The 18,864-nt window shown below is 35.6% G+C and overlaps 1 protein-coding gene across 7 annotated transcripts in view; it reads left to right on the plus strand.

Annotated features, from left to right (window-relative positions):
- LOC116352304 (protein Fe65 homolog) overlaps nt 1–18,864 on the plus strand; it is a 46,041-nt gene that overhangs the window by 19,838 nt on the left and 7,339 nt on the right. For 6 of the 7 annotated variants that reach the window (XM_031784795.1, XM_031784797.1, XM_031784799.1 and 3 more), the window contains 3 exons: nt 9,704–9,880; nt 17,829–18,045; nt 18,154–18,790. In XM_031784795.1, the coding sequence (XP_031640655.1) occupies nt 9,730–9,880; nt 17,829–18,045; nt 18,154–18,790 (1,005 nt within the window). In that variant the 5' untranslated portion in view covers nt 9,704–9,729. Of the gene's footprint in view, nt 1–8,209; nt 8,229–9,703; nt 9,881–17,828; nt 18,046–18,153; nt 18,791–18,864 lie in introns of those variants that run through there. The other variant, XM_031784798.1, reaches the window with a different exon arrangement.

Below are 18,864 nucleotides of genomic sequence, written 5' to 3' on the forward strand. Positions count from 1 at the left end.
TCCACACAGAGACTTCGTTTGGTTGGATGCGTGCGTGCGCGCGCGTGATTCACAGTATCATTCGTATGATTTACATCGAGCGATTTGTGCGCAATTATTTTCGAAACAACATAGCATTCTTATCGAAACAACACCAAAAATGAAATACACTGACTCCCTCTATCTCTTTCGCTATCTATATTTCTTAAGCGTACGCACAGCACATACACAACCATTGTTTGAAATAACATCTAATTAACAAAGTTTTCACAGCACAGAACGCATTCAAAATTATTGCATTATAACACACATTATTTTCGCCACTTGTAAATACCTCCTCGATTGCCGCACACCAAATAATCAAAACGATTGCAATTCCGTAATTCAACCAAAGAAATTATTCAAGTAAATATACAGTATTAATACAGTACATGCGTGTGTGTATTAAAATGCTATTAAGAGAAGAAAAAAAAGCTTATTACAATAGATTTACCGTCTTCAATTCCTTTTTTCTTCTGCCTTTTTGTATGAGGTAACTAATTAGGCTAGAATTAAACAAAGGTCGGTCACAAAAACTGAGAATGATCCACTTAAATGTTAAATTTGTGCATTTATCGCTTTTATTTCCAGATGAAACTCTAGAATTTTCGAATAATTCCACGTTATTTATTGCTTGATTTGTATGCTTTAAAAAAAAAAAAAAAAAAAAACAACGGAAATACTTTCTTAAAGAAAAAAAAACAGAACAGCTAAAAATGGCGGATATATTTTAAATTCGCTGATAAATTGAAAATAGTTTCAAATAGAAAAAAAAATCGATCCTATTTTAAATAAAATGCTTGTGAAAGTGTATATGCAATGCATATTATGCATTCACCTTCAACAAAACCAGGATGAATGACTTCGTTTCTCGTTGCCACAACCCAAAAGTTTGAAGCGTTTGTCTTTCAAAATCCGTCGCTTTCCGATTGAAACATCGAATATATGTATTTTCTATGGGTTTCACGTCTATCTTTTTAAATCGCAATGAAAAATTGCATGTTTTATACAATTGCAATCATTTTCTGAATGCATGACAATATTCTCGGCTAATCTGGTTGAAAATGAAAAATGTGCACACATACACATTCGCACACACCGATTGTGTGATGAATTTCCACCCGAGAAGCATTTAAATGCCGAATGAGACACAAACCAGACAAATCCTATTGCAAAAGAGAACACACGAGAAAAAAAACAAAGCGATATGGGAAAAGAAAGAAAATGATTGTGTGTATATGATTAAATGAATGCTCCAGAATAAAAGCATCATATAGTTTCATACGGTTTCATATAAAAGCTGTATGAATTACAACAACAAATCTATATGGAAAAAATGTCTTATTACGGTTTGATATCAAACTGTTTTTATTCTAAAGCATTCAAATATATTTTGTGGAAAGTTATAGCACCAGATGTAACAATCAGCTCACGTTTCATATGTATAGTTTCACATTTTTTGCAATGAACACTGAAAATGAAACACAGTGATAGAGCGAGAAAGAGGGTGTGAGCTGAAGAAAGGTCATTGCAATTGTTGTATTGTACGGTATAATCATTTTGCGGTTTTGCGTTGGAAAAGAATGACTTTGGAAAATATATCAGCTGAATGCAGAATGCAGTTGGTCGCACATTCAGCATAAATAACCACATGCTCATCGAGGTATATCTTGTGGACGATTTGTTATGCAATCTATGAGTTGTTGAGTAAATGCATTCCAAGAAAATAAATGAAAAACGAGAGGCGAATGAAAAAAAAAAAGTTATCATAGAGAGCTTTGTAAATGTTCTGTGAAAACCGTACGCTTAGACACAGTCGCATTGGAGCAACATTGTGTGTGATCATTCTTCGAAGAAAAAAAATCAACAACAAACGGTGCGAATAAAATAGTTTATCATGCGAGCATTGCATCACCCATACACAGAATTTATCTGACGCGTTGAGCATGAGTCACAATTGCAATACCATCCGAATTCGCTCCTTTTCTCAAAATGAACTAGTTTCAAGCTATGCTTGGTGTGTCACAGGCTACACGTTAAACGATTCATTTCGAGCGTTCTTGTGTGAAAAACTTTGAAGGCCAACAACAATTTATGATTTTTTTCACGAAAAATTATAACCAAAGGAAACAAACTTTCACAAAATTGGTGTCAATTTATTAGTTCGAGTTTAATGCTTTCCAAAAATTATTTCGAATGTGGTATGCGGAAGTGTCGTACCGCAATATGTATCAAGGTCAACCAATTTGGATTCTGGCAATTTTATACCGAAAAATTATTATTATTACTGAACGAACTTGCACTTCATTAGTTGAACGAATAGAATTTCTCACAAAAATTCACGATAAAAACGGAAAAGAATCTGACGTTATGGGAATGAATTTGGTGGTAATAAAAGCGCATAATTTTTGGTGTGCACACCAGACAATATGAAAAAGTGTCTACTTAAAATGGTTTTGTTTGTGTCAGCAAAAACTTTTAATTCGCTTACTTTTGAGGCGGGTAAAGAAAAGGTTCGACAACGATCTGCTTGTTTGTTCGTTAAATTGACATAAATCAGTTTAAGTAGAAATATTTTTGACAAACAATGGTGTGGAATGACGTGTGTAAGTCTATCCCGGCGATAGTATTGGAAAATATGTTTGCTGGCGAGAATGAAATTTGGTATATTTGAAAGTTCAGGAGGACTCAACAGCGTAAAAATGCCATGTTTAACCCGTCTCTATTGGAATCCCGTTGCTTTCTTCACTCCACCCCATCCGAAAAAAACAATGTATACATATAAAAAAATGCCATGCAACGATATATTCGAATGTAACGAACCGTTCTTACTGAAGTTTTCTATTTTCCTCATTTTTCTTTACAAAAAAAAACATGAAGCAGTGGAAAAACTGCACAAGAATTGCGATTACAAGAGATTCTTGAAACTTGAACGTTGCCAATGTGATAATAGCATTTTCACAAGACAAAACGGTTAATTTTCTGTTTATTTATATAATTTGCCGAGCAAACGGCTAATGCACGACTATATTTTAGACAAACAAAATGTGAAATTCATGTTGTTCGCCGATGTTCAACGAAGATTTATTGAATAACTCTTTTGTCTCTCTTACTTTATTTGCCCATTTCTCCATCTTCGCTGGCATTTATTTAATCATGGCATTTTGAAGAGATCGGTACTTTCACACCAATCGACTACGCTGGATTTCTGTTTGACTTTCGCTGATTTAAAGGAAACTGGAAAATGAGCGCAAACACACAATAAAAATGGACGTAGAAAAAGCAATAATGAATGATTTGAATCCGATAAAAAAAGTAACATCGAATTGGTTTAAGTTTCACACATGTGTAAAATTTTTAATTCGTACAAAGCAATTTCGATTCGCATTCACCAGCTTAATTTTTCGCTGATTCGAATTCGTAATCACAAACAGAAACGTGCACACCGAATTTTCTTTTCAATTTAATTTATCTCAGATTTCGCATATAAAGAGACGAATGGAAAGAAGCTTTTCTCTTTATGCTCCAGCACTAATCGAATCAACTTACACATACACACATATACACGCTCACAAAATCATTCCCATAATTTGTAAGCATTGTGTATGCATTAGAAACATTATCCTTGACAAAACTGGCAATATTTTTCTCCGGACGCTTACATTCCCATTTGGTTGTACTCTTTTCTCTTCTTTGTTATTTTTGCACTTGAATAACCGTATACGTACGTATGTACATAGACCGTGCAACACGATTATAAGACTTCACGCGTTTCATTTTCAGTGGCTGCTGACACTGAAAATCGAAGGGCCGAGACAGAAATGTGTAGCGCATAAGTATTGTGGGATTTCATTATTTGCACGCTTCACAATGGTTAAAAAGTCAGTGTGATGAGCACTGAGAGAATGAAAGAGATTAAAGTACCATGAAATTAATACAAACAAGAACACAACACCAGGTACATACAATCCATGAGACAATGTAAATGGTAGTTATCGTAAAGAATGTCGTCGAAAATATTCGCATAAATATCAATTACATATCCCTGATTTTTGGGCCGTGTAAGTGTATATGATCATGAATAAAATAAAAACAATGTGGCATTTTCTGTGATAAAGACCGACCCGATCCCATTCTATCCGTCTGGCCAGCGTCTATTGTTGTGTGCTGTTCACTCTTGACGCGTGCTCAAATCCATGAATTTCATCTTGAAAAACAAGCAACATGCTTTTTTAGCAAGCCTCAAATCTACTCCATTTCATTTTTGTGAGCGAGGGAAGCCTCAAAATTACGCTGAAAATCTGAAAAGTTTTTTTTTTAAATGATTGTTATTATTATTATTTTTTGGGGACAAACAAGTCATTAATGAAGGCTTGTAATCTAATATCAATGGTTATAACAGTCAATCTTTTACGAGAAAGAAAAATCCAAGCGAAGTTAAACGGAATTTTTAATAAACTTAAAGTGTACCACAATGGAAAGCGTAGGTTTTCGTGTATTGTGTTGCTGTTACGTCACTTCGAAAAAATTATTAGTTCCTGAAACACACACAAACATTTCACCGGATTGTGTATTTTTATTCAGTGAAAAGCTCACATCAAATTGGAAATGAAACCACTTTAGAAAGTGTCTTTGAATATTGATTTTCAATAAATTAAATTGTGAACGATAATGTATCGAAATAACTTAAAACGAAACGAGGAACAAGTCGAAAAAAGACGAACACATATATTGGCTATGAACACAAGCATATCTAAAGTATGCTCTCATCGTCGAAGAATACTCGACATGCTGTTCATAATAAAACTGAATTCTTAACTTAATGAGTGCGGCATACATTCTCGTCTCTCATGAGAAATGTGTATGTGTGATTCACCGAAATTTTCGAATGTACACAACCACTGTGTCAATATACTTGCTTTTCGAATGTCAAGCCATTGAGACAAGACAGTGACAGGAGCAGAGCAGAGTAGAGATATGGCAAAACCAAGCACATACTATATTCTTTTTTTTCCCACAATGTTTATGTTATTGTTGTTGTTGTGTGTTTCTTGTGTAGACAAACGAAAAGCTCTTTGGCGCTGCAACGCCGAACAAAGAATATCGAGTCAGATATGAGCGTTTGCATAAATGATAGGATAGCAATCGGACACAGAGTCAAACATTTTGCTTTTGCACAATTACACTAAAAGGCAAAAGTTCTTGTGCGGCTGCTGCTGCTTCGTTGCTCATACAACGTCGTTTTTCTTCTCTTTTCTATTGTTGTTGGCATTGTATTGTATTGGTAGTGGGAAAAATCTACGTCGTAAACTGGATGAGTCATGCCGACATGCATGGAAAATGGGTTATTTTTGTTTTGGTTGCTGGACTGAAGCAAATAAACCGATGAAGAAAAAAAGAAGAAAACAATATAAAAGCATACGCTATAAAATGAAGAAAAGTTACTTGTATTTTCCGCCATTTCACTGAAAATATCTGCAATATTCTTTTTTCTGGTTATGCGCGAAAAGGAAAATGATTACAATGTATATGTAATGTGGCAATGTTTTGGGTCCAATTAAATTGCGGAAAAATGTGCCTAACCGACTGAATCACTTCCACAGCTCGCATAAATTAGAAATGACATAAAAGAAATAGCAAAAGTCATTTGCCCGATAACGAATTTCATGTTGGCAAACAAAAGAAACAAAAATCGTCAGTTTGATTAACCTCGCATCGAGCAAATTAAATTTATTTTCATCCAAAACAGTTCACACAAATCAATTCTATATCAACACACGATTGAAATCAGCATGTTTTATTTTACTTCTCTTTTTTCTGTCGTATGCGAGTCACAACGCACAACTTTCATTTTTATCGAAATAGTGGAATGGAGAGGTGCGTTCGACTGGCGCCACCAAATAATCCAATCGAAAAGTATAACGAACCATGCACACACGAATGACAAAAGTAACAACAACAAAAAACACACAACAAAACAAATAAGTAACATACAAATTTACGCCGTATAGCAAAGGTATGAGTGGAGAATTTGTGGTTTGATAGTGGGTTTGCCTCGACATTACGTGACATTCGACCATTTCAATTGACTCATTCGTTTAACGACTGATGAACGGGCAATGACGACAACATTAATATAAAAACAACAAAATCATATTGAGCATTGGGTTCTCTCTCTCTCTCTCGCTGTTTCTTGATTTCAACAAGCACACAAATTAAATTTCATCGACATTATTGTTTCCTTTGATTACCGAAAAAAAAATAATGCATTTTGTCGCGCACTATCGACTCGTCAACCTTGAACTAAGTCATGGACAATTTTTTTCCTTTGTGCTTTCTTCCCCTCCCCAGTCCACAACAATCGCTTTTTCTTCGGTTCAAACGAAACGATTGACTTCTTTTTTGTATCGAAGATAAGTCGTTTCCGTTTGCCAATTCGATTGAAATATCTTTTAAGTGTCCACTTTTCGCTTAATGACAGGGTAAATGTTGCGAAAACAAAATGTAATTTAACTTCTTGTAATATTGTTGGCGCTGTAATTAAAGTAGCATTTAATTATTGTTTAAAAATGCAATTACACCAGTTGGCGCTATGGATTCTAATGCCATCAACTGTCAATGTAATTAAAGCACTTGGCTTTTTCGGCGAACAGTCATTTAATGGTATTTACATATATTTGCCCTCCATGGCAGTAGAAGGCGGGGGAAAAAGAATAAATTAACAAACAACAGACAATTCGCTACACTTTTCATCGTCTTATTTTTTACACTCATACACAAATATTCGATATACATGAATGGAATGAGGGGTTAAAAAAGCCAACTTTATCCCCTCATGCACATCGTAAAAATACGCACTTTATAAATGATATACTATGTACAACGATGCGCGCACAAACACACTCGCCTCTGGTAAAAGTACAAAACACACATTAACCGAACAGGTTACTTTATCATATTATTTTTTTCTTTTCTTTTCTTCATCTATTTTACATGGTTGCTATCGCATAAATTAAAGCCATTTTTCATCCGTCACATCAACTATAAAATGTCACCAAACTCTTCGAATTTATTCGTGAAACCGGAAAACTTGAAACACGTAAAAAAGGGAGTTCACTCACAACCCCGGCCAATTTAAAATTCGAAAATTGTCGGTGAGCTGATGCGTATTTTTCGAGCGCACCGTTGCTCGTATTGTAGTTTGTCAGAAAGTAATGTGAGAATGAGAGAAATAAAAAAAGAAGAAAAAAAACAAATGATAAAAAAACGAAGCAGGAGATGTGCTTATGCAGCCGAAAAGTAACATGAAACCAAAACAACCATATAACGGGTTAATATTATGTACTTGTCAAGTGCTCACTTTTTCAGTTCAAAAATACTTTTTCCCGCAACCAATGCAAATGACAGAATTCAAAGTGAAGTTTAATTATAAACTTGCCACGATGTTTTTTAAGTTTTTTCTCTCTCTCTCTCGACGTTATTTGGTTCTTTTTGAATTCGCTCTCGTTAAAAACATGCACTTCGCACTTGTTACGTGCTAAATTGTCAGAATTCATCTTGTTTGCTGCATTTCGATTCGGATGGCATTCATTTGTCATGGAATTGTCACGAGCGTTCGAGCGCATACATTCAACGGTATGCATTGTTGCAAAAATGACGTTGAATTTAATTTGAGCTTTGTTGGTCGGAATGTTCGCTGAAATCGATAGTAGCTTCAGTTGATTCATGAATAAAACAGTTTCATAGTTAATTCACACACACACACACATAAAAAGAGCGCGGCTTGAAAATAAATGATGGAAAGGTGAAATACTATCGCCCCTGTGCTGGATGTTACAATGTTATTTACTGCGCGATATCGGGCTAGTGCGACGCATTCAATGAAAATAAAACTAAAAAAGAAATCAACATAGTAGTACAGTTTCGTGAAAAATAATATTTTGTTTTTGTTTTCAGTTGTGTGGCGCAGTGCACGAACAAAGTAACTGAAATAGAGAAATAAAATTTAAAAAAAATCAAACCGGAGTATAGTACATTTCGTATAGTGGGGCGTTTCGTGCATATACTTTTACTCTACAGTGGCTGTTTTTCTTTTGAAATTGCGATGGCGGATCGATTTGAGACAAAGGGGCGCCGATCGCTAATAAAATTGGTGCATGCATCGTGAACTAACGATGTTTTTCCTCTAATTTTTGTTCGCCACTTTTGAAGTAAATCCGTTTGTCTTTTCATTTTTGCTTTTTCGTAATTTACGGTCAAAATTATTACTGCAACGATGATCACTACGCGATGAGCACAACGCTTTGCAAACTCATTCAAAATTCATTATTCCTTCATTTGGTTGATTCCCTTATTATATTCTCTGTACGCCTGTGTAGCGCATAATCATTTTCCATTTTTTCCCATTCAATTTAAGGATAAAAAAAGAAATTCCACAAGATGTCTTCCCAAATATTTTTAATAACTCGAAATTTCACAAAAAAAACCCAGATAGAATGAAGACAAAAGAAATCTGTAGATCGAATTAAATTGTGTGTGTTTTTTTTAATAAAACTTTATATATGCATGTGAGTCCATGGTCGATATGAACTCTGTCAATGTGAAATTATGTTGTATATGTGTGTCTCACGCGTGAGTACAATTTGCTTTACATATTTCAATTGTGAGCAGACCGAAAAAGAGGGAGACACCAAAAAAACCATTGAACAATTGGTATGCAAAGAGTTGAGTCAAAGCGTAAAGTCATGGATTGAAATGTGTTGCTTTGAATGCCCTAGAGGTAAAATCAGCACATTTGGAATTATATGCAAATGCTTTGTACTGTGTATGTTGCTTTGCACATCATGCAATATAGCATCGATAGAGCAACAGCAGTTGTAGATCGAGCAGCAATGCTTTAAATTATCTGTGCGATGTTATTAAAAAAAATGCCATTGAGCCATGGAGTTGTGAAAACAAAAGCGCCTTCTTCATATATATCTACGAAGAGAATAAGAGCTTTTAGCACATACAAGCGACAAAGCGTCGTTCGACAAACGACGGCGACGACTACGACGAAGGATCATGGACAAATGTGGATGGAATGCGAGAGAAAGAGAGTGAATGATGTCACTGTCGATGTTTTATCACGATAATGCCATTCAAATGAAAAGAAATCGCAACTCATCGCATCACATATAGCATGTGCAAGGCGAATCGATGAATTCTCTGGCATACACAACACATTTTGTGTGTATAGATAACATTGATGTGATAAAAGAAAAATTTGTTGTTCTTCATCGTTCCATTTGAAGGAGTTAGTACTCATTGCTCAAAAGTTCCATGAACTCGTTCTCATTATATGAGAGGAAAAAATGAACCTTTCGAAGACGTAGAAAACTTTTTACGATGCATTCTCAGTTTGTGTGTTTGTTTTCTTTCGTTTATTAGAGTAGAATGGTTTTTCATAAAAGTACGTGGTATCATAAAAATGATGCCGGCAGGTGAAAGCATGGCGATGCTAAAGACACGAATCAACCCCAAGTCTAATTAACGTCATCACCTTTTCATTTTCTTTTTTTCTCGCTCTCTTTTAACGCTTATATTAGTGCTGATACTACCTACTTGATAATTTTATGCAATCCCAATTCAAAATGACATGTTAATATATGTAAAATGTAATTCTCTTTTGTCTCTTTCATTGCAGCTAATAACGGACCGCGTATCACCTGAATGTTGTTGTCGGGAGAGATATTAATTCGTTCACCGTTGAGTGTGGCTGTATTGCCTCATTCACCCTCATTGATCGAATTTTGCAAAGCAATGGCAACTCTCGCTACACTCGCCAATCAACAGAATATTGACGATGATGACATATATTTAGGTATGTAATATGATTCATATGTGTTAATAATAAAACCATACCAATTGGTACCTGAAAAGACTCGCGAATTCGGTACGAACGTAAGATAATTCGTAAGATTTGTGTCCTTTGTATTTATCAAGTTGTGACAACTGGAACGGCGTATTGTTGTGACTTTTTAGTGAAGTAACCAATTATTTTACAACTTCAATTTCACCTAAGATGAACGTCATAAAATGCACGCATTGAAAATTGAGTATTCATTGAGCGAGCGACAAATGAGCTAAAACACATAAAGATCGATTAAAATTACTTGTGCGATGTAAGAACGTCGGCCACGAAACTGCGCCAATTCGTAGGAAAAAAAGTCTGATCCATACTCTCAGCTACTCAAACCACTTGCAAAATGTTAAAGAAAAATACGTGGCACGTCGCGAAAATCGTTCTTTTTTTTGTGAAAACTTCCAATTGGGCTCTCATTTGTCTCTTGTACGGCCAATGCATATTTGCATCATCGCATAAAAATGACGAAAGTCAGAAGAACAGAAGGTAGAAAAGTGTTTCGAAGAAAAATGATATTTCATTGCTATAGTCATTCAGACAGACATCAAGCCAAACAAATGCTTAAATTCACGTACCAGTTTTGTTTCAGTGTCATTTTTAATTGTTTGTACTGCTTGTACGCTCTCGTGTTCACTGTCTCACATCTCCATTACGAGCGTATGCTTTTGTCAACGCAAACGCGAACGAGATGAAAATGAGCATTTACTCAGCGGAATTTTCTATGTTTTTTGCATAAAATTTTTAAGCACTTCGCGTTATTTTCATTCTTTTTTTTTGTTGCCTTTCCACTTTTGGATTCCAACAGACACAAAATTCAATTAGTTGTGATACGGAGTGATGCATGGTTATGTGACAACGATTAAAAAAAAGTATTTTTGTTATTGTTGTCGTGCTCGTGCTCCAAATCCACAACCACTAGCATAGCCATTTAGTACTTTATGTTTTTAATTGTGGTAATTCATTCGGCATGTCACTGTGTATCATCAGTTAAATGACCAAAGAACACTCATTCTTGGTTTCAATTGCAAATGGCCAAAATGACGTTTGATACTCTATATCGCTGCCGTTCTTTCTCCCTCTCTCTCTCTCTCTCTCTCTCTCTCTCTCTCTCTCTCTCTCTCATTCTTTTCACGTATTTTGAATTGTTTTAAAAAAAGAACGGTCACAGCACAGTTGATTGCAACACTTTGTGCTTGTGAAACGAATCATGTTTCATTTATTTATTCATTCAACGGCCAATAAAAGTGACGATAGCATGAGAGTTGCGAGCTTCAACCATAGACAACAAATATATGTATGGAAAAAAATACGAAGAAGCTTCACGTATGGCATTGGCAAAACGAATAAAAATAAAATTATATAACGTGTGTCATATTGTTAAAGTTACAACGTATTCTCTGCCGGCAATATGCGTTATGTTGTCTGCGATGGCATCGAAATCGCTTCGTTTCTTTTCTTCTCATCTTCCTCTTTTCGGTTGTTTTTGCCTAAAAGCCCAAAATATCGTCACACCAAAATGGAAACATAATAAAATGAGAGATAGAGACAAAGAGTGCGACGATGGCGATGGCAATGCAAAATAAAGGCGATTGAAAGTGCTTGAAAATTGTAGTACAATGTTTCGTGTCGAGTGCTCCATTTGTGTCGTCCATCCTCCCTTTTTACAATGGCAACAGGAACAAAAATAAAAATAAATAAAGCAATTGTAAATGGAATCGGAAGAGAATAGAAACCGTGCAAACTACGACGAAAAATAAGAGACACTCATAGACAGAGAGAGAAAAAAAGGATGTGCAAAACAAGCATTTCTTATTTAAAACACAGCACTTACCATTTTTCATATCCAAACCCGAGTGTGCACTTGTTGTTGTTGATATACGCGTATGCTTTTCGTTCATACGTAATGAGGGTTTATCCAAGAGAAAGAAAATATGAATGCTTTAAATGTAAACAAACGAAAATTAGTCCGATATTCTTGGCGGTTGAACATGGCACAAATGGATACAAGCACACGCATATCCGTGATAATCAAATCATTTTAACACGCAAGAAATGTCTACATTCACCGAATAACATGAACGAATTTCATCCCCATTGACTCTCACTCTCTCTATCTCACTCTATAGTTTCAAATTATTGTTGTCGCTGTTTTTCGTCTTCTCTTGTCGTTTTTTCTATTGTTTGAGCTTTTGTCACACGCGCATAATTTATTTGTTGCTTCCAGCTAAATTCTATTTCTATAATCACACGGATTTCACTGTAGTCAAAGACGACACTCTTTTCCTTCGCTGGTCCTTTTTACGAGCAAAAAAAGAGAGAGAGAGAGAGAAAGGCTCTTTCCTTTTCTTTCACCGTCTTTGTTGTTCGTTCATGTTTTACATTTCAATAATAACGAGAAGAACCGAAATATAAATGCATACACAGCACACTCTCATATATATTAATATTAGAGGACTTATATGTGAAAACAATATGGTGCGTGACTTTATTACATTTATTGGATCTTCATAAATAAAAAATAAACACAAATAACCGTGTACATGTGTGTGTGTGTGCGTTGCCTTTTGCAAATACACAATACCGCGCACACAAACACACACTGGTGAGAGAAACAGAGTGAAAGAGTACATGCAAAACGTGTCCATCAAAATGACGTTGCGTTTTATTTGTACAAGCTTTGTATATTATTTTGTGATGTTGTGTGTGTGTGTGTGTGTTTTTGTTTTGTTTCGGACCATAAAAAATCAACATCTCTCATTTTATTGATATGCTGCATGCGACAACACACCGATTCGTATACACACTGTGGCGATGGTGTATTATTACTATTATTTTTTTAACTGTTGTGATGGGCAATTTTCCTTTTCGATAGATGGTTGCCAATGAATGTTTTATTTGTTCTTTTTTTTCTCATCCTGCATAAAATTGAAACCCATTGGTTTTATTGTTGTCTCCGTCAGGGGCCGTTTAAACAATGCAATGCGAAAATAAGCGAATGAATGAGTACGAGCGTCTTTTCAACAGCCCACAACAACCATTCAAATGAGTTTTTAACAGTCGAAAAACAATCAAGTAAAAACCGACACAGACAATTTACTCACTCTCTCTGTCTGCCTCTCCCTCCCGCTCTCTCCGTCTCTCTCTCTCTCACTCTCTGTTGTACACTCTAATTTGAATTGTTTACGGTTGTTGAATTAAAAATCTATTTTACAAACTCATTAAGAACAACGATTATCAACTTTGTCTACGATAAAACCTCATTCGGTCGTCTTTGCACGATATGCATTCCGTATCTTGATATTTGATTCAACTTCAGCTTATGTACAGCAAATAAAGTGGTATTAAAGTATGAAAATGTTCATGATTTATATAGATCATTCCATTTGTAAAACGTGAGTGACTATCCGACAGCGATAAGGTAAACAAATGAATCAGTCTGTTGCTGCTATGGATATTCACATGTTTTTCTCAATGGTTTTTCAATCTCTGTATCTCAATTTTTGGTGACTACATCAACAACAGAGGATTCCCATGAATTCTGTATCACAATCAGAATAAGTAATCGTTGCTCTGTGCTCAACATCATATTAAAAATGTATAAGATGTTATCATATAGCTTCGATTAAAGCTCTTTTCAATTTCTCTCATTTACAAATAATTAGATTCGTCTTTTATTTACGACGTAAGAGACGTCACATATGAACCCTAAAATTAAGTTTAAATGAAAATGAAAAAGCTTACGACAACATCGTGTGCAATTTCTTTGACTAGGCATTGACAATGGCCGATTCGTTTATAAAATAACATTGACATTAGCCAATGACAGAGCAACCACATACACATACACACTCACTCACTTACAATTCCACCATGGTTAGAGTATTTATAATTAGAAAAATCAAATTAATTTTCCTTCGAAACGAAATGGATGGAAATGAAATAGCAGAAATTGAAGTTGCATGTCGATGCAATTGTTGCAATTGTTGCTATTGCTGACTCAAAAGGGTGTATCCATTTTGCACGGCACCGACGACGGCCGATTCTATGATTGCATTGCCCATTCAGTTTACTTGAATTGGCGAGATATTGATTTTTTTTCTAGATTGAACTGATGTGTGTTGGTAACTTATGATTTTGCATTGTTTCATTGGCATTGTGTTTCTGTGTGGATCACACATATCGTCTTAAAGTGTTTCAGCACAACTACAATGCGCTCTTTACTCAAACGTTTAAAATTTCTCACAGTGTCGACAGCTGCCAATTTGTGGACAATTTAAAACAAAAAAAAAACGTCCATGCAAGAAACACTTGACTATAAATACTTAGCCATCGTTTAGAATTGACTGCTGTAATATTTCATTTCCAAGGATTCATTTAATTCTCACCTTGCAATGAGCTCAACGATTTATACTAATCTTTGATGTCGAAGCAAACAACCACTACTAACCCTATCGCCTCCACCCCCCTCACCACCAACAACAACAATTGACACACATGTTTTCAAAAGTAACCAAACATGTTTCGATGTACGTACACATATACATCGACACAGAGGGCCGGTAAATGTGTGAATTAAATTGCTTTTGATTATTACAAATTGAAGTTTTTGTTTATAGTTAACTGTTGTCGTTCGATGTTCGATAATAAAATCAATAACGTCCAGATTAACATGAAAAATCGAAACAACCACAAATACGTCATGAACCATGACTCGGAAATGGCACCGGCTGTAAATTGAATGAATAATGGAACTATAATCGATCTATAGCCTTACAAAATCGAATTTATCTACGATTTTTTCCCTCTCTCTCGTCCTGTGCTCCATTCTTCCTTATGACTCTTAAAGCTTTATAGCCATTTGAGAGGTGCATATGATATGAAGAATTGCCCATCTCGAATATCATAAAAGATCAAGTATGCAAACGAAGTGGAAATCCATCATTTCAGCACAATAGGCGTTATCAATCGACTGCCGAACTATTTGATAAAACTTTTATCGCAATTTTCTGCCTTCAATAACACTCAAATCGAACAACCTATTGAGCAAGAAAATGAAAAATAATATAAAATGAAATGTACATGTACAGCAGTACAAGAAATGTGTATAGTTGTATTTGCTCTATTTTTTCTCTTTTGGATTTTCTCATATTTTCGTGCATTTTTTTTCTCTCCGCATCTCATCTTTTTAGATATGAAATGTAAATACCACGTATTTGACCTCTGTGTTCCGATTCGGAAATTATTAGCGTGACTGAAATGAGCCAGAAAGGAAAAAAAAAAGGCAAACCGTCGCGCGTTCGAGCACACATTTTCACTGAAATATTCTGCCGCCCTTTTACAAGAAGCAAAAAAAACCAGAAAATATAAGGGCAAAACTTTCTTATTGAGATCATTTATTTTAGTCATTTTTTCTTCTCTTCCGTTCCTCTGCTTGATTCTGATGGCACTTTATGGCCAACTGGTATTAACGTTCTTCATCTCGGGATATACATGAACACGAGCCCGCTCGCATTCGTTCACCCATTCCGTCCGCTCTCCCTCGGCATGCACAAGTCATTTCAAAATAACATTTGCAATCAATAATATGAATATGGATGTGTTTATTGTACAGATCAATGTGTAAAACGAGCAGAAATGGTTCGCATATCGCTTATTATTATGCAAGACAAGTAGTCGAAACGCATAGAATATTTTTGATAATGTTGCCGATTTTCAAACATGTCAATGGTTGTTCGGTGCGCTGTTCCTTCGATTTTGACAATTCTTTCTGTTGAGGGTAGGGCTGAGAGAGTGGAGTGTTTCTCTTTTACCGCTCTCGGCGCTTTTTTAACATACCGATATAAACGTATTCTCATTACTCTGTTATTGTTGTTGTTGTTGTTGCTGTCATTCACTTTTTGGAATGTAGAATTTCCGTATTTCTTGAATATTTCGAGTTCATTCGTATGGCAATTTTGAAATCCTATTGAATATAATCGTTTGCATATAATGTGCTTTTGTTGTATGACAATTGCATTCGACTGTATCGTTTCGTTTAATATTGCCAAAGTAGCCTGATTTCATGGCTTTTTGGTGCTTATTTTGTTCCAAATTAGCTCTCTATCTTCATGCTTGAATATGAATTTCAATGAATGTACCGATTAAATCATTCATTTTAATACGACGAATATGCTTCCTGTTGTCGCCGTCATTGCTGCTGCTGCTGCTGCTGCCTCTGCCACCGCTCAAATTCAATTCATTCAAAATAAAATGCGATGGAAAGTTCCTCATTTTTTTTGCTCTTCTTCAGTGCCTTTCGAATCGAAACAACCGAACCGGGTATCAAATGTAAAATCGATTTTTCGTATGCATAAAATATGAATTTGTGAATCATCATTTGGTTGGTCCTTGAAAATGAAATGGTGGTTTAATAATTGACAAAAGTGCTAAATGCAAACATGAACCCAAAAACATGCACAGCGTAATATTTGGAACGGAAATAGTGTCCGCGCGTGCTACTTTGCCTTATACACCTTCATCGAACGAACAAAAAAACAGATTGTCACTGTCAAAGTTCACACTCGATGTGTGAATATGGTTCATTGTTAAATGGTAAAAAAATTGATTTGTTGAATTTTCCACAAAATGATTGGCACGTAATTTGATTAAGCATATCGCCTCTGATGTCATCATTTAAAGATCCAAGTTCATTTGATATTTGCCATCACTTCATTTTTCGTTTCGAAATGATGAATCAAAATGGTATTTATGTATATTTAAACATCAATATTTATTACGTTGAACAAATCATTTCCGCTTTCTATTCACAAAGTCGTGTGATGTGTCTGGGTTTGATTATACGATGTGCCTGTATGTCTGTGCAAGCTTTATTGAATGTTGAAAACTTTTACATCGAATTAAGCGAAAATGTTAACCAAATCAGGTTTGCATTAAATTGAACTTGCCATTGCATTGGTTTTAAATCACAACGATTAGAAGTTGTGACGGTAGCGAGACATTGTGATGGTATCGGTAGTGACGGCTGTAAAAAAAGACGCTTTACCTTCTGTACAAATGGTAGCAAAGTATTGAGGTGAATGTGTTTTTGTTTTTTTTTTGGTTTTCTCCACCCGGCAAAAGCGGAAACCGGCTGCACACAGTCAGCCAGCGATCGAAACATGCAATATACATAGAACGGTGTCGGCGATGGCGACGTCGGCGGAGGCAATGAGTCAGGCGATGAATTGCTGCGAGTGAAAAGGGAAAAAAAGCTGGAAAAAAATGGCAAGAGAACGACGATGGCAATTGTAACCGAGCAAGTCGAACAAAAATGAGAATTGGAATGAGAAAGAAAATGAAATTTTATTTATATTAGGCGCCAGTCGTTCTGACTCTGCGCTGCGATGAGTGTGACTCTATATAAATTTTCGCCTGAAACTGACGACTCCGACTTGCATATTTCACATCGCAGGTTTTCAACGTCGTGTTCGTTGTTGTTGGTTTTTCGTGTATTTTCTAATTCATTTTATTTTCCGTGAAAATTTCATCTATTATTCGTTGAAACATGAAATGAAAAGTAGATAGCAAGATAGCAGCAAAGACATAAGAATGTTAGCTCTACAAAAGCATGATTTCACTCGTTTTGTTGGGTATGAGGTTTGATTTTTTGTGAACATTTTCCGGCCGCTTTTCTGTCGACATTAGCTATGTAAAGCAATTAACCTATTAAGCTCGCATTTGTCGTTGTCAAACAGTGCGAGAGAATAAAATCGCTTTTACAATAAATGCGCATAATATGGGTTGTGGTTTTCACCTACAGACATTTAAATCCAGGAATGAAACGAATCAAATAATATTAAAAAAACAACAAAACCACACAATATCGTATTTATAAATGAAATGCTATTTTTTATGATTTCATTTACAGAAAATGGTTTATTGAGTTATGAAAATCCGAATTATCACATGGATCCGCAGCGCATAGAAAGCAATTCACATTTATATGAAGAGATATTATCCGAGCTTCAACAACAGAATACAATTCGAACAACAACGGGAAAATCGCATATTGTTAGCAATCGTAAAGACTACGCACGTCTTGATATTGGCTCAATGGGTGTCGATTTAAAGGAACATTTTCACAGGTATGCGATATATTAATTTTGCGGTCAATGCTTTTCATACGTTTCATATTTTATTTGTGCATTTAAATCTTCTAATTCGCTCTTCTATGGATACATTTTTGTTTGCAGCACGCCCGAAAAGGAGAGCATTTTAGATGCTCAATCACCTTCGGAGCTGAAACGAAAATCGGATCAGGTGCCAGAGAAACATGATCTAAAGTCGAACGCGGATAGCAACTTATTGTCGGACGACAATAATCCGCATGCAAAGATAAAACATGTTTCGGGTGATTTGAATGCAGATGATTTATATGCATTGCCAAATAAGCAGCGATCAACAGTTAAATCATTGGCTGGCAACGTCGGCGGTGGTGGTGGCAGTATCATCGATAAAAATGATAGCAAAGTTTATGAAGTAACATCGGATGAGGATGATAAAGATGAATGCGATAATAAACACGCAAGTGAATCGATCGAAGACAAAGATGAAAACAAAGATTTACCATTCGGTTGGGAAAAGCATGAAGACAGTGATGGACCATATTATTGGCATATAAAATCCGGTACAATACAACGCGAACCGCCGCTATTTCCCAAAGAGAATCCAACGGCAACATCACAAACTGACATAAAAACACCATTGTCCGGCTTGAATCAGTCACCATCACTGATGCACATGCAACAAGCCACATCATCGTTGGCAACAAAATTCAATCCACATTCACAATACCACAACACTGGCATGGGATTTAATGCACGAACACAGGTCATTTGATAACTTTTTTCTTTTGATTTCGTTATTTTTGTTGATTTCCTACATGCTATATCGACTCGAATAGC

This window comes from Contarinia nasturtii, unplaced genomic scaffold (genome assembly GCF_009176525.2).
Source record: "Contarinia nasturtii isolate CC-2019 unplaced genomic scaffold, AAFC_CNas_1.1 Cnas_scaffold_187, whole genome shotgun sequence".
Lineage (NCBI taxonomy): Eukaryota > Metazoa > Arthropoda > Insecta > Diptera > Cecidomyiidae > Contarinia > Contarinia nasturtii.